This window comes from Haliotis asinina, chromosome 3 (assembly GCF_037392515.1).
Source record: "Haliotis asinina isolate JCU_RB_2024 chromosome 3, JCU_Hal_asi_v2, whole genome shotgun sequence".
Classification (NCBI taxonomy): Eukaryota; Metazoa; Mollusca; class Gastropoda; order Lepetellida; family Haliotidae; genus Haliotis; species Haliotis asinina.
This window is the reverse complement of record NC_090282.1, coordinates 74,322,189-74,344,752: the sequence shown is the minus strand read 5'-3', so window position 1 is coordinate 74,344,752 and position 22,564 is coordinate 74,322,189. Positions and strand designations below refer to the sequence as shown.

The 22,564-nt window shown below is 41.9% G+C and overlaps 3 protein-coding genes and 1 long non-coding RNA gene across 4 annotated transcripts; 2 read left to right on the top strand and 2 right to left on the bottom strand.

Annotated features, from left to right (window-relative positions):
- Positions 1–4,490: 4,490 nt before the first annotated feature.
- On the top strand, positions 4,491–8,126 carry LOC137278443 (uncharacterized). Its single transcript, XM_067810773.1, has 2 exons — positions 4,491–4,610; positions 5,996–8,126. The coding sequence occupies exon 2, from the start codon at positions 6,011–6,013 to the stop codon at positions 7,010–7,012; it is 1,002 nt and encodes a 333-aa protein (XP_067666874.1). The 5' UTR covers positions 4,491–4,610; positions 5,996–6,010; the 3' UTR covers positions 7,013–8,126.
- A 612-nt stretch (positions 8,127–8,738) lies between these two features.
- Positions 8,739–11,878, bottom strand: LOC137278444 (uncharacterized). Its single transcript, XR_010956658.1, has 4 exons — positions 11,785–11,878; positions 11,192–11,221; positions 9,614–9,734; positions 8,739–8,842 (listed from the first exon to the last, which is right to left on the bottom strand). It is a non-coding gene; the product is annotated as an uncharacterized lncRNA (long non-coding RNA).
- A 1,006-nt stretch (positions 11,879–12,884) lies between these two features.
- Positions 12,885–13,223, top strand: LOC137279032 (uncharacterized). The gene has a single exon (XM_067811516.1). The coding sequence runs from the start codon at positions 12,885–12,887 to the stop codon at positions 13,221–13,223; it is 339 nt and encodes a 112-aa protein (XP_067667617.1).
- Positions 13,224–15,292: 2,069 nt separating this feature from the next.
- On the bottom strand, positions 15,293–20,574 carry LOC137277076 (orexin receptor type 2-like). Its single transcript, XM_067808738.1, has 3 exons — positions 20,494–20,574; positions 19,839–19,907; positions 15,293–16,561 (listed from the first exon to the last, which is right to left on the bottom strand). The coding sequence occupies exons 1-3, from the start codon at positions 20,494–20,496 to the stop codon at positions 15,524–15,526; spliced, it is 1,110 nt and encodes a 369-aa protein (XP_067664839.1). The 5' UTR covers positions 20,497–20,574; the 3' UTR covers positions 15,293–15,523.
- Positions 20,575–22,564: the final 1,990 nt, after the last annotated feature.

The window sequence follows — 22,564 nt, the reverse complement described above, 5'->3', positions numbered from 1 at the left end:
AGAATATTTGCAAATAAAATTCCCTTGCCAAGAGTGTCTCCATATGCTTCAAAAATAATATAATGGGCCGTTCATAATGTATTTTAGGTAGGGTGGGGAGCCTCCCATTCTGTTTTGTGGAGGCAGTGGGGTGGGATCAATTGTGTACGCATGAACTAAGGGGTGATATTTAATTTTGTACATGCGGGTGAGGGTGTGGTGGTGGTGTTGGTGGTGTGTGCGTGTGCGTGCGTGTGTGTGTGTGCGTGCGTGTGATTTACATTGTACAAGTGTCCCTAGTTAAAACTTTACATAGTGAAGAGTTGTACTTTTCACGACAGATCTGACTTTGCTGTATGCCATAATTCTTATGTACTTACCGTGAATACTTTTCCAGGATCTCTCCGTATTTTCGTCAATCACAGATTCCATATAACTCAAAGGCACACAGCAGTAATCTTTCCTTTTCGAGGTCGCCATTTTCAAGGTTGAGTCAACCTATTTTCGCCTCGCTTTCGATTTGACCTCGATTTCATGCACTCTAGCTAAGAATGGCCTATAAGGTCTCAGTAAGGTGTGTTTGTATAACGACGTAGTCAGTACACATCCCAGTTGTCTGACGACGATCTGTAAATAATCAAGCATGTACCGGACAATCCAATGACCAACAGCATGAACACCAATCTGCGCAGCTGGGATACAATAACACGTGTCAACTAAGTCAGAGAGCCTGACAACCCGAACCCGTTTGTCACCTCTTACGACAAGCATGGTTGTTGAAGGCCAGTTCTTACCTGACTTGTAACGGGGGGATTTGTGCAGCACCTGAAACAGACAAATGATATAAAAAAGTTAAAGGTGTACGTGATATATGGATATCCTACTTGATCCTTCTTCGGGTATGTCTCAGGTAAGGCATGGTTAAGGTTTACAGATCCGGAAGTTCAACCTAGTTAATACAAAAATCTAAATATTTTACTTCCTTGTTTATGTTTGTGGTGTCTTGTGCCATAAGTAGATAGCTGGAGATCAAATTCAAATAGGACTACCAACGGTTCAGTGGGAAGAAAGAGGGACTTTTTGGAATACGAGACTTGATTCTCTGTGAGGTTAAAAAATTCAACATCGTTTTTGCATTAACCACTGCATCGGGTGGGTTGGTATCAATGGTTAATAAGGTTCAAAGTGGCTGATTACAGAGCTTTCAAAGAAGCCGTTTTCTTAGATACGAACGTGCTTTTGCGTTTGTTTCAGTTAAGTACAAAACTTGAAAATCGAAGGAAGACAAAATCAGTTAGCAGAGCATGCTTCATAATTTTGACAGTATATGGTATCCACATTGTAACATTATATTTTCTCAGTGGGTACGAACAACCATATTCCCAAGTCTTCACTCGTCTCAGATTGGCCGTTAACTCCGAGGTATATAGTCAGTGCGCTGTTGACTCGCATACAGTAGTTCGAGCCAAGCATTCAGTAATTTCTCAACTTTATAATGCAGCCTGGACCAGACAAACTATTATTAAACAAGCGACAGTCATCGGAGTAGGTTCAAACACAGTTATAACCTGCAGATCATTTCTTGGAATGGGTAGATCGACCCCTGAGCTGGAAGCACCTGTCAAGTGTCACACACGTGACAGCACTTATGGAATAATCCGGTCAGCGACAATACGATAGTTTCAATGCAGACGTAGTTATGCTGCATAATTTTCAACCCAGCACAGCCTACAGCTTACATGACAACAGCAACCTTGCATTCCATTCTGTCCTGCCTAACAAGATTTGAATTTTTATTTCTTGTAACATGAAAAAAGCTAAACCCAGTTCTGTTCCATAAGTACCTATACAGCTTAACTTATTTGTATCTAGACGGAGAAACGTTATTTAATGTTCTGTATGGCATATGATGTTCCTCAATAAACTTTCCATGTTTATGCATGTTTATACGTGTGTGGGGGTCAACCGACGCGCGCCGAGTAATTAGCGTGTGGCCGACTTATGCTCCAATCTTGTAAATAAAGGGCTATGTTTCATGGGTTATCATGGCTACAGTGATAGTAGGGTTCTTGTTACCCGCCGAGAAATCGGTGGTGAAGACTGGAATGCATTATTGGTATCAACAGTTTTCAAGTTTGGGCCGTATTCAAGGAAATAAATGCCCTGTTTGTATTTGCATTTTTAACACATTCGTTACGACTGTGTTGCTACTTGGGAATTTGAAATGTGCCATGAAAACCATCTTTTTCACAAAACAGGACATGAAGACAAAGTATTTGGTTTTTAAAATTTTCATCTTTCCGGGTTTTAAATAGTTAACGGACAATGAAAGCCTTGTTTCCATACCCACTGTACAATATTCTGGAATCAATGAATGGTAATTTTGGCTGGACGAATGATTCTGCTGATCGTCCAATATAATTCGAGAAGCGAAATAGAAAAAAAAGACAAGTTTCTAAATTATTTAAATCAAATCAACTGCACAATTTGCAGAACGTGTGTACCGTCAGCTGGTGTTGAAGTGATGCACTTTCCACTACTAGTTTTATTCGAAAAAAGATCTTGTTCAGATAGGTCCAACTGAGCACCGCCGTTGTGTTTGAAACAGATGCAAGAGAATTGAGAAGGAGAGACTGTTCTCTGATCACACCGTTGCTCTTATTCAGAACTTGTCCTAAATCATCTTCTCTTTCGTAAACACAATGTTTAAACTAAAACTCCACCTCCTCCTCACTAAATTAGAGGTATTTCGTTTTCTGACTGGCCATTATTTGTTCTGGGTATAGTATAACCTACCCACTGGTCTAGGTGGATACATGTGCTCATGTACTATCTGTGATAAGTTCCAAGTCGGATAACGATCATTTTCAGCGTACCTAATTATTTTGCAGATATTGTTTATGTGTGCATGGTTTTATCGGTATCGCCGGAGACCATATAATATATTACTACATGATCTCTGGTACCACTAGGAATAACACTGATAGGCTTTTAAGCACTTCGTTCATTTTTCACATTTAACGGAAATCATTCAGACTGAACACAAACTTGATCATGTTCCAAATGTCATGCCAACACTTCGGCAGTTCGAGCTGGAAACATGTAAATGTACCTTTTACTGTTAGCGGCACATTGAAAGTAAGAGAAATATCTCAGCCAGCCACAAACCTACATTTCTGTAAGCTTATTGAAGGGATATAATTATATGTATACCAGCTGACAATCGAGGATGGAAAGTTGTAATCAATAAATTCTCCATACGGTCATGGAGCGCGGCATCACACCAATTCGATAATTCCTGAAAGGGGTCATGACACCCCGCTAGCTTCTATGACTTTACATTAACAAATGCCTCCATAACATACGACCCATTCTCTTTCCACAGTGGTTACTTGTCACATCTTCCTGCGGTCCTCTGTTCTAATACGTCTCTTTCATGGTGCGAGTTTTCAAGATTCGTGATTGGTTGCCGTCCGATTTAGTTGTGCAATCAGCGACGTTCTTTCAAAAGTAATCATTCGGAAGGCCTCGGTAATTTCCTTATGCATCGGGAAAACTAGAACGTCTTCCCCAACACGAGGCGCAAATGTTTCTTCCAGACAAGCAGATCTATATAATGGCGATTCAATGGCGTCTCCATAGCCCTCGTTGACAAGAGACAAGCTAGCTTTTAAACTTGTGTGTCACATCAACAAGTCGCCAACTTGCTTAGGTTAGTCAAGCTGGATGTAAGTCGATGTATCACGCATTCTGATTGGATAGAAAGAAGGGAGATACTTCGAGTTGCGATTATTTGCCGGTAGGGGATTATATGAGAACCAGCAAATATGGCCGTATTAGAACAGAGGTTCGTAGAAAGATATGACAAGTAACCTCTGTGGAAAGAGAATGGATACGACCATAACCAGCATAGAAACCGCCATGTGCAGTGCGTGGCCTCATAGAGCGAAGACTGGTTCCCTCTGTAAGATGCGCAGGTCTGAAACATAGGCCGTGGCACCTTGAAGTTCTGCTTAAGAAGAACAGTATTAGAAAGGTGATTTACATTCTCTCTCTCTATATACATATATTTCGCACTCACTCACATCGTGTTAAGGTAATATCAAGGTGCCCGCATTGATACAAGTGAACCAGAGACCATATAAATGGTCCCTAAGTCTACTAATGTAAAAGCGACGTAGTCCCACCTCACTCACTCATTATAGGTCAAAATCCATCTCACCCCATCATACACTTTGGTTAAGGCCATATCAAGCTGACCTCCCGTAAGAGACATAAGTTAATTTTACAGAAGCGTAAACCAACCTCACTCACTCACTCACTAACTATGGTTAAGGCTATATCAAGCGGACTCCCCGTAAGACACATGAATTAATTTTACAGCGGCGTGAACCATCCTCACTCCCTCACCCACTGTGGGTCAACAGCGATCATTACATTTGGACTGACTACGGTAGGTCAACAGTCGAACTCATATCGCCATTCATAGTCTCGGTTCGACACAAATGTGTACACGATCCCCTTTGCTGAGACACAGAGCACACGCCACATCACTCATGCTGCACACTCGCTAAACAAAAACATCCTGCAACGCTGCAGATCTACATTGCTTAGTTCTAGGACACGTTAAGGTAAGCTTGTGAGTTTCGATATCAATAACGACTTAATATTTTTCTGTCGACAACACTTGATAACCAGAATATTGTTATTCGATGGGGATGTATTTAAGAGTGGTTGTATCATGTAAAAATATCTTTGATGGTGGTTTGTAATAAAACTACACGTAATGATCCGAGTTAGAATAGGTCTTCAGCAACCCATGCTTGCAGCAAGAGGCGATTGACGGGATCGGGTGGTCAGACTAGCCCACATGGTTGACATATGTCGTATAGCTGGAATATTGCAGAGAATGGCGTTAAACAACAAACCAACAAAGTAATGAAACCAAGAAACTATAGTTATATGATGGGGATGTAGTTGATATTGGTAACACAGTTTCGAACCCACACCATTAAAATCCATTGACAAAATGAATGTAACCAAACATTTTGATGACGTCAAATGTCACGCGTATCCATGTACTGTATTTTGCCCGGAAGTGCATGTGCTCCATTCACTGCATTCTCAGATCCTCGTACGAGTGGCTGTATGGTTTTACGAATAGCCTCGCTGTATCATAGCAGCCTGACGATACCCGGATATATAGGATGCCTGCAAAACAAATGGCTGACAGCATGAACGACCATATGCAACATTGGAAACGTTGACACGGTCCACCATGCCACGCGTCCACATTTGCGTCATTCTAGGGCGTTTGTCAGTTCATTTAGGCCTGACTCGGATACGGTGTTTAAGTGTTTAAATAGTTTTTTTATGGATTCAGTAATTTCGAAACGTTCTCTGATCAACCAATACACTTGATACAACATAGATACAACATCGCTTCAGCAAGAAGAATTAGTTTCTTGCTGAGATAACACATCCTGACCAGTACATAACAAGTTGATGAAACAGTTGTGATACTCATGCCTTTGAAAATGAAAGTTGAGGAAGCCCTGATTCTCTTTAAATAAATAAAACGCTTTGCAACCTATCGGGCTTACACCAAAGAATGGCTCGCTACCCGCCAGGGCATGGACTGCAAGGCGATTCGTCTGGGCTTGGTAACGTATAATCGGGCCATTTATAATCTTTGCAGCAACTAGCCAAATCCGCAATGAAGTGGAATGTACACGTAAATACATTTACACCTAATTTTACATAGCATTTCTCTTACGATTTTAACCCCAACATTAGGTTTTCATTTTTTCAGCCTAATACAAACCGGTTAGTGTTCCTTATTTACCACCAACCTGGATCAACGAAAGGCTTACTGTGGTTGAAATTGATGAGTGTGTGGTCCAAAAATAGTTGGGGTTATGTAAGGAAGTCTTTCCTTCAAACCGGCCAATATGATCGGCCCACAAATGATCTAACAAAGTCGTTTCATTAAGTCATATCCCTTTTCTTTTTTCAGCTCTAAAAACTAAAAATGGACTTGGAGAACCTCACTATTACCATCGGCGAACACAACTTCACAAGCAGCAACAAAGCCATGAACGTATTCTCCGTGCTTGGGCCCATCAACACAGCCTGGGTGGCGCTCTCCAATCTCTTTCTCACAGTGGTGTTACTGTCGTCTGCTCATCTCCGCACTCAGCTCAGAATCCAACTTATTGTTTGCATCGCAATATGCGACATGACCAATGGTGTCCTAGTCAACGCCTTCTTCTCAAACGCGGCCATCCACAAAACCTGGAATCTTGGATGTCCTTTCCATTTCTTCATTCAGCTACTCGGAGTATTCGCCGATGTATTTCTCACCTCCTGGTACCTTGTGATTGTTAATGCCAACTATTTTGTTTTTCTTATGGGATTTTCTTACCGAAAGTTATCTCCTTTAGCAGACAGATTTGTCAGCGTAGTGCTGCTGGCACTGCCGATAAACCTCTTCTGTGTTGTCCCTCTTCCGATAATATTAACGCGCTTAAGAGAGGTCAAACCATCGAACACCTTCTACTGTCCACTATTTTTGGAAGACAATTACGAGGTCGCTATGTGTTTCATCTGTTTCTTCATCCCTGCGACCTTCCTGGTTATTTTCTGCGCATGCTTTGTCATTTTCCGGAAGTCAAACAAATGTTCTCGCGAGACTTTGGCCCGCAATTTGCTCTCCGAAACAACAACAGTGGAACGACCGATATTTTTTGTCATCCCAACTGTTACAATGCTGATTATGATGATGCCAGATCAGTTAGTGAACGTTTTGTTTTTCTCCAATGCTGTTGCCCCGCCTACAGGGCTAGGGTGGATGTTCATGATTTTCGCCACCATGGAAACGACAAGAGCAGGGGTTCTTCCTGTCATGTGGCTCTTCTTCCCCGATATCCGCCAAGCCGTTAAAGACAAACTCAGCTGCTGTAAACAACGCTTCAAGGTCTCAGCAACGATGACCGTGACAAACGTTGGCTACAAAGATCTGCAAACTCAGTAGTAATGTTGCACGTTTATGTCAGCTGTCTGTATTTGCAGTTCAAAGCAGTTGTATCCAAGATGTCTTGGTTCGTTGGTGCTGGTGTCACGACTCCGCATATAGTGTCCTTGACACTAGTTTTAGGGCCATAATAAAATGGCCCTTGTTAGTCATTACCACCCGACCCAATAATCCGACCCGACCAAAAGATTTTTAATGTATTTGCATATGAGAAAATGCAACTTTGACTCTCAAAATGTGCATGATTTTTTTTAAACTTCCAAGTTTTAAGTTTCTGCCGGAGAATAGATGTAAATTTTCACAGAAATCAAGAGGTTCAGGACATAAAACAAATTAGCATCTAAAAATAAAATCTTCCCGCCTGCTCCATATTTTCTGAAAAAGTGTTTTATATGGCGTAACGTGTCATTTTAATGCTGTTTGAAGAAACTGTAGCAACCATGTCGTCCCCAATACAAAATAACCCCTTTACCGGGAGAGGCGTATGTTCTCAGCTATCTCGCCAGTTATACACAGAAAAAGGACGGACTTGGACACATGTTCCTTCTGCTCAGCCGAATTCGAAATGAACCAATTGGAGGTGTATATGGCGAAAGGCTGCCAGTGTGAGAATGAAATCTTTCGATTGCTGATAGCTAAATCTTGAGTGACGTTTCGTCGTATTTTGGCCACAAAGGTAGAGGAAACTATTGACTTGATAACTTAGTGATATCGAACACTGAACATCTTGCTGAGCTTCCTGGTGGATGCAAGGAAACGTTGTCCAGACAGTGACGTTGAAGGAGACGGTGCTACAGAGAATATCTGAAGCGCCGTACAATCACGCAGAGAAAATGTCAGAACGTTGTCCCTTCCAGCTCTTCCTGCTAATTGTCTGCGAACATTTCCTGCATGTTAGTAGCGATGACGTTACTATGGAGACACCGTAGGTTAAACTGTACTTTCACGTCTGAAGTATAAACGCTGTATGTGTCTTATCAGTTTAGTTCGTTATTATGCATGCATGTATATGTGTAAATATGTACTAAAATAATTTTCCTCGTCCTGTTTTCGTTGAATTCCCATGAAATATACATATTAAACATAGGCAGATATTAAAAAGAGGGGTGGAGTTTTTCGTATATGCATTTATAATACGTTTATGTTAACCCTGAAATATATTTCTTGCTTCTTTATTTTCGCCTTCGGGCGATCTTGATGGAGCGGCTGGTTTTGTTAGTGGTGGTGTTTTAACATCGCCCAGGGGTTAGTAGGAGTCCTTTCAACCTGATTCTTCGAGGGCATATCGACAGGAGACGGTGACGCTGGGTAGCATGTTCGTTAAATCGTTCGTTCGTCACGCCGAAGAGTGGTTACTGAACATCAGCTCTAACCCGGATCAGTATGGGTCTTGCGTTAAGTGACTGAGTTTAGTTCTAAGTCGCACTCAGCAATATTCCAGCTATATGGCGGCGGTCTGTAAATAATCGAGTCTGGATCAGACAATCCAGTGATCAACACCATGATCATCGATCTGCGCTCTTAGGAGTCGATGACATGTGTCAACCAAGTCAGCGAGCCTGACCACCCGAACCAGTTAGTCGCCTTTAACAACAAGCATGGGTTACTGAAGGCCAATAACCTAGCACAGCTCTTCACGAGTTCTTGCTTTAAAACTGTGCCGTGTGGCCACAGATAGACTATATTAAGCAACCTTTGGAAACAATAAAGAAAATAACTAGCATAATTCATTTAGGTTTTTTATGATATATTTCAGGAGCGTGATGATCAATTAAAACTAGACTCCGAAGAGGCTGATGTCGGACTTCAGTTTTCGTTGAGTCTGTGGTACTGTAACAAAAACAGAAAAAACACAAAAAAAATAAAATTTAGGTCCACTGTCCAGTTCTATTAAATATAGCAATTTGAAACTTATGCACCATGGAAAATAATTTTTAACCAAATCCTTAAAGTATTATAAGAAAGCTGGAAACTGAATCGGGAGGTTGAAACAGGTAGAGTGTAAAAGTGAGTATAGTTTTACGTCGCGTTTAGCAAAGTTTCTGACCGATATCTCTGGCATGAAAAATGAACGGTTACATGAAATCTAAAGACAAAGATAAGTACAGGTGATTGCCAGAAACAAAACCAAGAACGAAAACAACATAAAACCATAAACCCCCCTTCCCCCCTCCCAACAAATCCCATGAGAAAAAGCGTTCACGTGTGTGTCTTTTTTAAAAAAATACACCAAAAAGCCAGAGTTGCGTTCCTTTTATTGTTGACCCGTGAAGGTCCCGGGTAGAATAGGCCTTTAGCAGCCCATGCTTGCCATAAACTATGCTTGTCGTAAGAGGCGACTAACGGGATCGGGTGGTCAGGCTCGCTGACTTGGTTGACACATCATGTCATCGGTTCCCAGTTGCGCAGATCGATGCTCATGCTGTTGATCACTGGATTGTCTTGTCCAGACTCAATTATTTACAGACCGCCGCCATATAGCTGGAATATTGCTGAGTGCGGCGTAAAACTCAACTCGTTCACTCACTCTTCTATTGTTCAGTATTCTTGCAACTCGTCCGTGTGAGGAGCGAGCTAATATCACCGATGACCATTACTTACCCTGGGTTCACGCCCTGGTCCAGTATCTCAGCACGGCAAGCACCATGACACCTACCATCAACCACACTTGTACCATCTGTACCGCGGTCCCGGCGCTGGACATCGCATACTCCTTCTGTTCCTACGAATGTAATAGAGGTTTAGTGGCTCATAAGCATGGCAGGCGATTTTGCGTGTAAGAGACGACTAACGGGATCGGGTGGTCAGACGTGGTTGACATCGGTTCCCAACTGCGCAGATCGATGCTCATTTTGTTGATGACATGATTGTCTGGTCCAGACTCGATTATTTACAGTCCTCCGCCATATAGCTGGAATATTGCTGGGTGCGGCGTCAAACTAGACTCACTCACTCACTCATAAATATGACAGTTATATATACTACCGTATAGGATTAGAGAAGCAAATTAAATGAGGGTGTAATGAAGTTAAATGAATGTAAGATGAACCAGGAACGTGTAAATCAATATGATCTTGATTTCTGTCATGTTAGGTGATATATGTACATAATCTTGATAGATTCGTGAAGATCTGGGTTAGAACTGATCTTCAGTAACCAATGCTTGTCATAAAAGGCGAATATTGGTGTCGTGTGGTCAGGCTCGCCGGCGTAGATTGATTGCTCGTGCTGTTGATCACTGGATTGTCTGGCCCAGACTCGATTATGTACAGACCGCCGCCATATAGCTTGAATATTGCTGAGTGCAGCGTGGAACTAAACTCAGTCACTTAACGCAAGACCCATACTGATCCGGGTTAGAGCTGATGTTCAGTGACGTAGCCCGTGCTTGTAAGAGACGACAGGATCGGTGTTCAGGCTCATGACATCGTATTCCAATTTACAGATCGACGCCATATTTTGCTGAGTGCGGCATTTTAACTCACTCACTAACTCATCTTGATATCATCTTGATGGCTTGATATATGCTTGCTCTCAGTACTGACCATTCGGCCTAAAGAGTTACCCCAAGGCGAGCGTTGGATCTCTATCCGGGAACATCCCCCAAACGCTCTATGGGGAACATATGAGGTGTTTTAGCCGGCCTGTCCAGCGTCCTTAAGCATTCTCATCGGTGACTACCTGGGCAATTTTTGCCAGTACCTCAGACAAATGGACGACAGGAAAGTAAATCTTGACAACATAGCTGTAACTGGACTGTCAAATGTACATCTACAAGAAGCACACCACATACTTTGCTTCAAGACAAACTGCAGCCAGATTTTAACGGTAGATGCTGTATTTCGCCCTTTTCTTTTGCGGAATTCAGATAAATGCGAGTAGTTAATAATGTATTTTTGTCGGTAGTACTGAAACAAATGAGCAGCCAAGCTAATGGATCAATGGACTGGCTTAGGGACAGGTATGTTCAAATTCAGTATTTACTGAAACAACTTCATTTATATACAAACATCCGCCAAATGATCATCTTCAAACACAGACCTACCTTTCAAGCCTCTCAGCCCGAGAGGAGAAAATGTCTGCCAAAAGCAATCCCAATTTTATGTCTACCCACTGCCACTGTAGTAAGGTGTTTCATGTGGTGCCATATCACAGTGGATAAAAAAGAGTACAAATTACCTGAGGTTCCAGATGATCATGATCTCCCATCTGAAAAGGAGACAAAATGGTTTTCGAGTGTGGTATAGGAAAAGACTCCTAACAGCTGAAACAGTGAAGAGACGTGCGTCAAAAGAGTGAGAAAGGGTTTGCTCGTCGGACATGCGCACAAACCATCTATTTTAAGAAAATATTAGGCGAAGACTAGCAGAGGTGTCAATGTCGTTATTCATGTGCTAAGTGTCTGTTCCCCTAAAACGCAGGACATATTTAACTGTACGAGATTAACAACCGAGAGAAGGACTGGTTGGAACTTCCTCTCTCTCTCTCTCTCTCTGTCTCTCTCTCTTGCTCTCTCTCTCTCACACACGCACTCACACACACACACACACACAGATCGTTAAGGCAGATGCCACAATTCATTGTGCAAGGTTGCGTCCTTGAGGCACACCAGGATCCAATGATGGCGGTTTCGCTCAGATTATGGTTGGGTAATGGAAGTCTGATAGTCAATGGCCTGCAGCACCCCGTGAAATCATACTAAACTTATACGCCTTGGTGTTACAGTTACTAATCATGTCCAAAATAAATAAAGACTTCGGCTGTTTACTTACCTTGAATTCGCTGTTTCTTTACCTTGAATAAGAGAAATGCTAAACCGACCTTCTCCGTTGCGTGGTGGTGCTTGGACTGCCCTGAGCACAGTGCAACTGGAAAAGTACCGCACATAATAACCTGTTTGACATTATCCAACGAGCCAAATGGGATGGGTCAAGTATAGTTTCATGTGAAACACTCATACACTTTATGTCTCATTATTGGGTAATATGGAGTAATTAACTTCGGACGTGTCAAATTATTGTTTCCTGTACGATGACTTAGCTGAAGTTACCAATTATGAAATAATTGAAAGAAGACGTGGATAAGCGTATATACATGTAGAAAAGCGTATCAGCGTATATGTATGTATGTATGTATGTATGTATGTATGTATGTATGTATGTATGTATGTATGTATGTATGTATGTATGTATGTATGTAAGTATGTATGTATGTAAGTATGTATGTGTGTATGTGTGTATGTGTGTATGTATGTATGTATGTATGTATGTATGTATGTATGTGTGTGTGTGTATGTATGTATGTATGTGTGTGTATGTGTGTGTGTGTATGTATGTATGTATGTGTGTGTATCTGTATATATATATGTGTGTGTGTGTGTGTTTGTGTGTGTGCATACATACATGTACATAAGCGTACATGCACGTAGTATATATGAAGTGAACGTTGCACTTTTCAGTTCCAATTCTGAACAAGAAATTGCTTACCATCCGGTCTAAAATTAAATTTAACCTACTGTCACGCAGATGTGATACACCCACTGTGATTTCAGACATCTCCACAATCAGCCCTGCATTTACACTGGTTGGACCTAACTATTGCTTGAAATCAACGCTCAGTGGATTAAAACTGATTCTCCCACCTCCCCTAGGAATCACCCCCACCAAGACACACACCACCACCAGTCAGAATGTCCATTCCCCTTCACTGTTGGGGCCGTGGGGTAGATTAGTGGTTAAAACGTTCGTTCGTCACGAGTTTGATGCCCCACGTGGGTACAACGCTTGAACCTCATTTCTGGTGCCCCATGACGTGATATTGCTGGAATATTGCTGAAAGCGGCGTAAATCCAAACTTACTGATTGCACTGCCTATGCCTCCATACGTGTTCACCACGTATGGCAGCATCACCCCGTATGGCAGCATCACCACGTATGGGAGAATCACCACGTATGGCAGAATCACCACGTATGGGAGAATCACCACGTACGGCAGAATCACCACTCATGGCAGAATCACCACGTATGGCAGAATCACCACGTATGAGAGAATCACCACGTATGGCAGAATCACCAAGTATGGCAGAATCACCACGTATGGCAGAATCACCCCGTATGGCAGAATCACCACGTATGGCAGAATCACCACGCATGGCAGAATCACCACGTATGGCAGAATACCGCCTCAGAATACACAGACGGCACAAGGCTGAAAGTGGCAGATGGCTATGTGGTCACAGTAAGCTAGAGAATGTTTGTATCTGTTAGTGTTTGCACTTGCAGTCGAGTGTTTTCTGAAACAAATTCCTTCATGTTTGAAATGTTGTCCGGGTAACAAATGTATACAACTCTGTAATGCATATACTGGCTTATGTGGTAAGGGTTTCCTATACACTGACAGCAAAGGAAACGGAGGTTTGGAAAAATGAAATCTCATAAAAATTACCGTTTATGTCTCGGTCTTCTATTTAAAAATCTGACAAAAATCCAGAGTTGAGTTTCTTTTGCTGTTCAGTATATCTTTCTGGGTAGATCCAGGAAATCTTGGATACCTGATTTTGACCAATCAGAATTAAGCAACTTTGTGTGTGTTTGTGTGTGTGAGTGTGTGTGTGTGCATACATACATGTACATAAGCGTACATGCACGTAGTATATATGAAGTGAACGTTGCACTTTTCAGTTCCAATTCTGAACAAGAAATTGCTTACCATCCGGTCTAAAATTAAATTTAACCTACTGTCACGCAGATGTGATACACCCACTGTGATTTCAGACATCTCCACAATCAGCCCTGCATTTACACTGGTTGGACCTAACTATTGCTTGAAATCAACGCTCAGTGGATTAAAACTGATTCTCCCACCTCCCCTAGGAATCACCCCCACCAAGACACACACCACCACCAGTCAGAATGTCCATTCCCCTTCACTGTTGGGGCCGTGGGGTAGATTAGTGGTTAAAACGTTCGTTCGTCACGTTCGTTTGAAATGTTGTCCGGGTAACAAATGTATACAACTCTGTAATGCATATACTGGCTTATGTGGTAAGGGTTTCCTATACACTGACAGCAAAGGAAACGGAGGTTTGGAAAAATGAAATCTCATAAAAATTACCGTTTATGTCTCGGTCTTCTATTTAAAAATCTGACAAAAATCCAGAGTTGAGTTTCTTTTGCTGTTCAGTATATCTTTCTGGGTAGATCCAGGAAATCTTGGATACCTGATTTTGACCAATCAGAATTAAGCAACTTTCGGCATAATATATAAAACAGAAAAGTGAAGGTTCATGCACCATTTGCACTGCGAGTGTATGATGTTAGTTGTAATTTGCAATATTTTTGCATTTATACCAGTGGTCACAGGCCACATATTAAGACTATCGGATCCTAAATGTAATTAGACCTCTATTATAATAACTTTCAGTTCCCACACCAATTTAATAATCTGATTCTTTCATCTCGAATTAAATATTCGGAGAGTGATCTGCAAAAGTGAGCTTAACTGTCTCCGAAAATTAGGTTATTTTTATCTTCGCGAACACAATTGCCCATCACCTGATTCCACGAATGTTATGTAAGGCAGCTGGATTTCACTTTCTGGTAAGTCTTTCCGCTGACCTTATAGTCAGTTGTTCACGATGAGTTGCGTACCTTACATGTAGCAGAAACCAGTGATCCTGGATTCACATACACGTTCCTCCGCTGACATGGTTCTTTGTTGGGGATGTTGGCTGCCTAATGGTTAAAGCGACCGCTCATCTTGTTGAACATACATTGGCACAGTAAATGGAGCCCATTTCTGGTATCCACCGCCGTGAAATTGCAGAAATCTTGCTGTAAGAGGCGTTCATCCATATTACTAATTGTTAACGTATTTACATTGAACTATCTCACTTATTTTACTCAATATTCAGGGTCTAGAGTTCCGAAGCTCTCTCAGCGCTAAGACAGTCGTACCTTAATGTTAATGAATGGCAATTACGACTACCTTATCACTAAGAGACCTTCCGAAATTCTAGGACCTGGTGCTTTAGACTTGACTCTCCTAACATTATTTATCTAACCACACGGAACGGATCCGAACGTCTGAGGACTGCTATAGAAAAGATTGTGAAATAGGGGTCCACTTACGCCGCGTTTAGCAATATCACAGCGAGGGATACCAGAAATGGGCTTCAGACATTGTACCCACGTATCTTTAACATGACTACCCCACTTCCCCTAACTCAAAGATCCAAACGAACTAAGAATCATTTTGAAGGAAACATCCCAACAAATAACATTTGTGAAAACGTTTATTTGCAATATTGGCGACAAACTCAAAATCAAATGAACTGATCGATTAGGCTCGACTCTTTTTCCTTACACATAAGACATATTCATATACAGGGCATAACGGTAAAGTGCCACGAGGTTATCTTTGAAGAGCCGGACAAATGGTGCCAAACGACGAGCACCGGAGATAGCAACGTAAGCAAATTGGAAGATATTGACCAAGTGGCACAACTCTGCATCACGCCCATGTAAGCTTGGCAACTGACAATGGGAAGTCCTCTTTAATTTCTTTAGTTTCGCCGCATTTCATAAGCTGTCGAAAGCCATGACGAAAGTCTTTGCCAAGAAACCATAGAACGGGAATGAGAGCGCTCCGTGAAACACGAAGGAAGTGCACAGTTCGGCTCCCTAGTATATACATATCACATTCCTCATCGTTAGAACAATTGTTTTCCCCGTTCTTTATCTTAAAATACATCTGCAAGGTAAAGACTGGAAAACTGAGGAGCACAGTTAATATACTGACTAGCAACACGTCAAACATGAACTCTCGCCTTTCATCTTCCGGGTCACCGCGCGGTACGCGGTTATCCCCCCTTGACGGAAACGATTTACTGCATACTGAGCCACAAATTGAAATATTTCTTCTGTATAAGACAAGCACTGTTGTCAGAAATGATGTCATCACTAAAAACAGACACATCAATGGATAGGTAAGCAGAAGGAGAGCTACGTGGCGTTCTGGGGATATTGTGTACATACAGGGATGGCCTCTTATAACGAGGGGCTCTATTATAACGTGGTATAAAGGGATAAACCCTAAACACGCCATCGCCCATGGAAGGACCGTCAACGCCAATGCGATGTATGGCCGTTTATGACGCTTGTCAAACAGGGTTGTGCAAACTGTGAACAATATGACAATATTCAGCATGCTTAGTGCTAACCAGGTGAACGCTGGGTGGAAGCTTGAGTCGTACAGTTCGGCAAACAGTCTCAGTTCACAGAAATGAATCCATTTGTTTCTAATGTTGAACTCTGCCAACAGAGGGAGCACCGCTACTGAATAGATGAGGTCAGCAACGGTCAAGTTGAGAACATGGATGTATTTGGGTGATGATCGCAGCGATTTGTCACTGACGATGACGCAGATAATGAGGAGGTTGATGATTGTGATGAGAAACGCCAGAACTATGTGAAGTGTGGTTTCGATTGGCTGGTCCCCGTCGAGAAAATCAACATCGTCGTAGTAGGACGTGTCGTTGTCAATTATGCTCTGAAATGAGTAGTAGTTAAGTGAGTGAAGGTCGTTCAATGTCGTAACCTACACCAATCTGACGGATATAATTCAATTCTCCAAACATACAATATACACAACATTCTGCAGTATTAAGCAATATGACTACACCCGAATGGTCGACAGCATGAACAAACATAGTGCCATTTAGCACGACAACACATTGCAGGGACCCGTTAACATCCAGGTTTCGACTGGTCTTCAGCAACCCAGGATCGGAAGGTCAGGCTCATATCATCTTATCCCAGTTGCATTGACCGATGATCATGATGTGATTCAACAGACTGTCCGATTCATATGCGATTATTTACAGACCACCCTCATATAACGCTGAGCGCGGCTTTAAGCAACAAATAACTAAACGTTATTGCAGGCTCCTATTACTAGAGGCCTACAGGACTTCGAGAAGGATTATATTATAGCTCTTCAGAACTCTATTACTTCTCCAACCATGCAAATACATTGGACCAGGCTGGGTTGATTGTTGATTACCGTATCCCTATGTTGGTCAAAGACCATTATATACAGAGCACGATATTGGTAGAATAGTGTTGTAAATGGCATAAAACAACAACCAAGCTTCCGTTGAGAATGGTCTCTGAGGGAGCGACTCAAAACTTTGAATCCCAAGATTACAAATGAATGACGATTATTGACACTGAATAATATACAAGCAACGTCGATATGAAGGAAACTCATACCTATGGCATTTTCCGATGTGGTCGCGCCGCACCGTAATACACATGTGAAACTGCATTATTAAATCTGTTATTAAATGAACCAGTGTCCAAATGAATGGAATTTGATTCAAAGCTACCCTCCGACCTTTACACTACTGCGCCATGTATCATTGCACTTATTTTGTATTAATTTGGGAGTGAGTGAGTTTAGTTTTGCGCAACATTCCAGCTATATGGCGGCGGTCTGTGAGTTTTCGGATCTGGACCAGACAATTCAGTGATCAACAACATGAGCATCGATCTGCGTAATTAGGAACCGATGACATGTGCCAACCAAATCAGCGAGTCTGACCACCCGATCCCGTTAGTCGCCTCTTACGACAAGCATTGTCGCCGTTTATGACAAGCATGAGTTGCTGAAGGCCTATTCCACCTCGGGACCTTCACGGTGGTATTAATTTGGACATGAGTGGACTGTTTTAGTGCTAAATACGTTGTATCCGATATATGCTGCAGGAACGTCCTCCGCACGAAAAGCGACTTTGTATAGTGGCATTGAATTTTGACAAGAAAATGCCTGGAGAAACAGAAATCGATGTTCATAAAGCATTTTGAATATTAACAAAAAATCTTAAGTTTTTCCACGGCTGTAAAATGCGTTGTAAACACAGATATCTCCTTAACTGTGAGAAACATGCGAAATGAGCAGAAACGTTTAATGATTGCTCCCTCCTTCACACTGAATACTTGAGAATTGATCCGGTGAAGATTGCTTTGTCTCGTTTCGATTTTTGGTTCTCTTACGTCATAGGGTGATGGTGTTTTTGCGCTGTTTTTAGCAATATACCAGCGGGGAACAGCAGGAATTGGCTTCAAACGGTGTACCCACGTGGGGATTCGAACCTGGAAGTTTGACGTGAGGAGCGAACGCTGTCAGCAACAGGCTATCTACCGCCCCCGCATGTCACAGGACAATGCTTGGTGCACTATGTATGAATTGTTATAAATTGAGTTTCAAATTAAACCAACATTTTATATGGGAGTAGGGGCTTTTTTCACTATTTATTACATCAGCGAAGGGTAAACGACGACATCTGGCATCAGTTTAACTTTGTCTTCACGGTGACAATTACCAACGTAGGTGGGTTTTCACACTGTTGTCTTCCCAAGACATCTCAACCATACTTCTGCTTTGGATAGCATTTCAGGTCCGAAACGTGCCAGACTTAACATACTGAACCTCGCGTTTATTTACGTGACGAAACCATGAAGATCCGGGCTAGAATTCTTCTTTAACAAGCATGGGGTGCTGAAAACCAATTCTGTATCTTCATGGGTTCGTTACGGAAGTAAACGAAATGTGCATTATATTCCTACATGTTTCGTAGTAGCAGTCATGTGGGTATGCATCAACATGTCGGGTGTAGTAGCCGTGTTCGGTGCAGTAGCAACGAGATTCACATGGAGGGAAATGTTGTTATAAATGTGCTATCACAATCCACAATCAAACGACTCGTTAATCTTCACCTGTGAAAATCCGGGTTATAATTGATCCTCAGTAATCTATGCTTGTCGTCAGAGACGACTAACGGGGTCGGGTGGTCAGACTCGCTGATTGTCATCGTATCTCATTTACGTAGATCGATGTTCACGTTGTTGATCACTGGATTGTCTGGTCCAGATCCGAAAACGTACAGACCGCCGCCATATAGCTGGAATATTTCTGAGTGCGGCGTCAAACTAAATTCATTCACTCGTTTATCTTTCTCGATAAAAATTCCAAACGTCTTTTAATCTCCGCTGTAAAGAACCACAGACACAATCACTACAGATTTGTTATGTACAGAAATAATTGACTGAAAATATATCTAACTTCGTTTGTAATTAGCATGACTCAGTAATGAACAACTGTCGCATCTGGCAGTACATACTTGACCCGACTTATCGGCATACCGAACAAATTGATGACAAAATGAGGTAGATATTCCTTAATTACAGCTACTAATTGGAATGACTGAATTATTAGTTGGAGGGCCTTTACATATAATGGCGGATGTGACCTTATCAAAAAGTACAAAGGATAACTAATACAGATTATTAGAGAACGAGTTTTGCTCGCACAATAAAATTCTTCTTCCTAACACACATGTATGGTATTGACAATTTAGAACATAATGTCGTTGTTTCAGATATCTCCTCTACTCATATATAGAGTATATTTTGTGGTACAAACAGATTTTGGCCATGTTTGTTTTAATAATTAGTTAAGGACTCAAAACTTTTGGAAACGTAATAATTATATTCTAAACATTTAGCGATATGCAAACTGTCGTATATCGAGTTTATTTATCGACCTGGTTTACCGACTCAAGAACGCTATCCAGCAAGTGCGGTGATTGGGTGGCCTATTTGTTACAGTGTTCGCCCATCATGCCGGAGACCCAGATTCGATTCCCTACATGGGTACACTGTGTGAAGCCCATTTCCGAGCCGCTGTGATATTGTTAGAATATTGCTAAAAGTCGCGTAAAACCAAACTCACTCACTCACTACCCAGTAAGTCATTAGCCACTGACCTGGTTAAATAAGCTGATACCAAGGTAGTCGTCGTAGTAGGTGCTGAACAGGTTGCTGTCGTTGTCCATCTGGAAGAAGACAAGGGAGGTGATGATGATGATGATGATGATGATGATGATGACAAGGATTACGCTAATGATGATGAGATGACCAATGTTTAAGTATAGTGTGATAAAGCGGAAACTAAATTAAGCGATTTTGTGTGAAATCATTACAGCCCATCCTTTGCTTGTACAAGCAGCCATCCAACTAATCGACAGTAATGCATTTTTCACTTATGCACTTAAGTCATTAATCGCGTTTCAGACATTGTACGCGAGAAACGTATTTTTCAAAAACTACTTTGACACTTTTCTTCAGTTTTGAAGAACACGTACTCAATAGAAGTGTTTTTACATGTTTCTAAAACAGTAATCTTTCAATCAATGTTTGTTTTTTAACATGTCGTCGTTCAAGCTCTGGAGAAGACACTGGTCTGTGATGTTCGAAGCGTTTGATTAAAGCACCCAGAATGTCGACCAGAATCTGACTTCAGTCATGAAAGACATAATGCACTTACCGATAATGAAATAAGTAATGTCTATAATTACTTTCGTACCATATGATTTCCAATCGATATTTAATCAAAATCAGGGAAAGTAAAGACACACTCACCATAAATGAAGCGACCACATGCCTTGATCTCTCCTTGTCATCCGATCACGATATTTGTACCACGCCGATCATCTATCCATTGCAAAGAATTTCGCTTAGCTGGAAATATCATTCGGAACATTTCGCCAACGCATTTGGAAAGTGTTTTTGTGTAATTATATCCTCGGCTTGAGAGCGCAGACATATTTATGCCATCATCTCAGCTCTGATTGTTGTTTTGCTTTGCAGTGGGAATGACATTAGGATTGCTGGATATGTTTTGCGGATAATACAATAAATAACTTATGAATATCAAATAATGAGAACAGTTACAAATAAGGATGTTTTCCCCCTTGCATACATGAATGATTGTTAATGGAATGTTCAGAAGTAAGAGGACGCTTAAATGTGTATAATTGCGTCTCATTATGATGATTAACTCATAATGTAGCGAAAGACGATGTGAATTTATAGTATTTCAGCACTGAATACTGTTACATCGACATTGCCATTGAATGCGTGCGTATTGTTCGACAGACATTCCCAAGCAACGAAAGAACATAATCGAGTTTGTCTGGATGGTGGATGAAAGGGGAAAGGTATGGAATTGCTATCAGTTATTGATACTGGTTTTACGGACGATATCATATGTGTCATGGGAATGAGGACCTCACAACAAATGAACTTGGGTCACGCCCTCTTTCCCATCCAAACCACGCTTTCCTAATCTTACATGCCCACAACGCTTTCCGACTTTACAGTCCACCATACCCACCATGCTTCCCGACTTTACAGTCCCCCATACCCACCATACCTTTCGATTTCATAGTCCCCCATACCCACCGCCCTTCCCGATTTCATAGTCCCCATACCCACCATCCTTCCTGATTTCATAGTCCCCCATACCCAAGACCTTTTCTGATTTCATAGTCCCCATACCTACCACACTTCCCGATTTCATAGTCCCCCATACCCACCATCCTTCCTGATTTCATAGTCCCCCATACCCAAGACCTTTCCTGATTTCATAGTCCCCATACCTACCACACTTCCCGATTTCATAGTCCCCATACCCACCATCCTTCCTGATTTCATAGTCCCCCATACCCAAGACCTTTCCTGATTTCATAGTCCCCATACCTACCACACTTCCCGATTTCATAGTCCCCCATACCCACCATCCTTCCTGATTTCATAGTCCCCCATACCCAAGACCCTTCCTGATTTCATAGTCCCCATACCTACCACTCTTCCCGATTTCATAGTCCCCATACCCACCACTCTTCCCGATTTCATAGTTCCCCATACCCACCATGCTTCCCGACTTTACAGTCTCCCGTACTCACCATGTTTTCCGATTTTATAGTTTCTCATACCGATCACTCAAGTCTAACTGACCATACATCTAGTCTTCTCAATGTCCTCACTCACTCGGAATCTAGCCCTCTCAATCACCCTCTCCATATCAATCCTCACAATCACCTCACTAACACTGCATCCAGTCTTCTCAGTGTCTTCACTCACTCCACATCCAGTCTTCTAAATATCCTCACCCTCTCCATATCCAATCCTCTCAATCTCCTCACCACTCCACACTCAGTCCTTTCAACCCCCTCACTCATCCCACATCTAATCTTCTCGATGTCCTCACCCAATCCACATCCAGTCTTCTCAATCTTCTCACCCTCTCCATATACTGTCCTGTCAATCTCCTTACCAACTCCACATCCAGCCTTCTCAACTTCCTCACTTCACCCAGCTTGCTCTTGAGAGACTCGCTGTGCAGTTACCTCCCTTAGGTATGCCTATCTTCGCGGGTTTAAATCCCAGACCGCCCTGTCTTTTTGTCTGCACCGTGTCCACACTCTTGGGTTCAACTACAGTTGGAAGCGTCATAAAACTACATAACTTCAGGATTTCATCCGTCATCAAGCGTGATGTCAAACAGTCTCAGTAATAAGTCAATCTGGCACACCCACTCAACATCACGACATCCCAGTCTTCTATACGTTATGCTTGTACATATACGATTGGACCGGGAACAAAAAGTGTTAAAACATGCCACTCACACTCCATGTAATGCTGTTTTCCA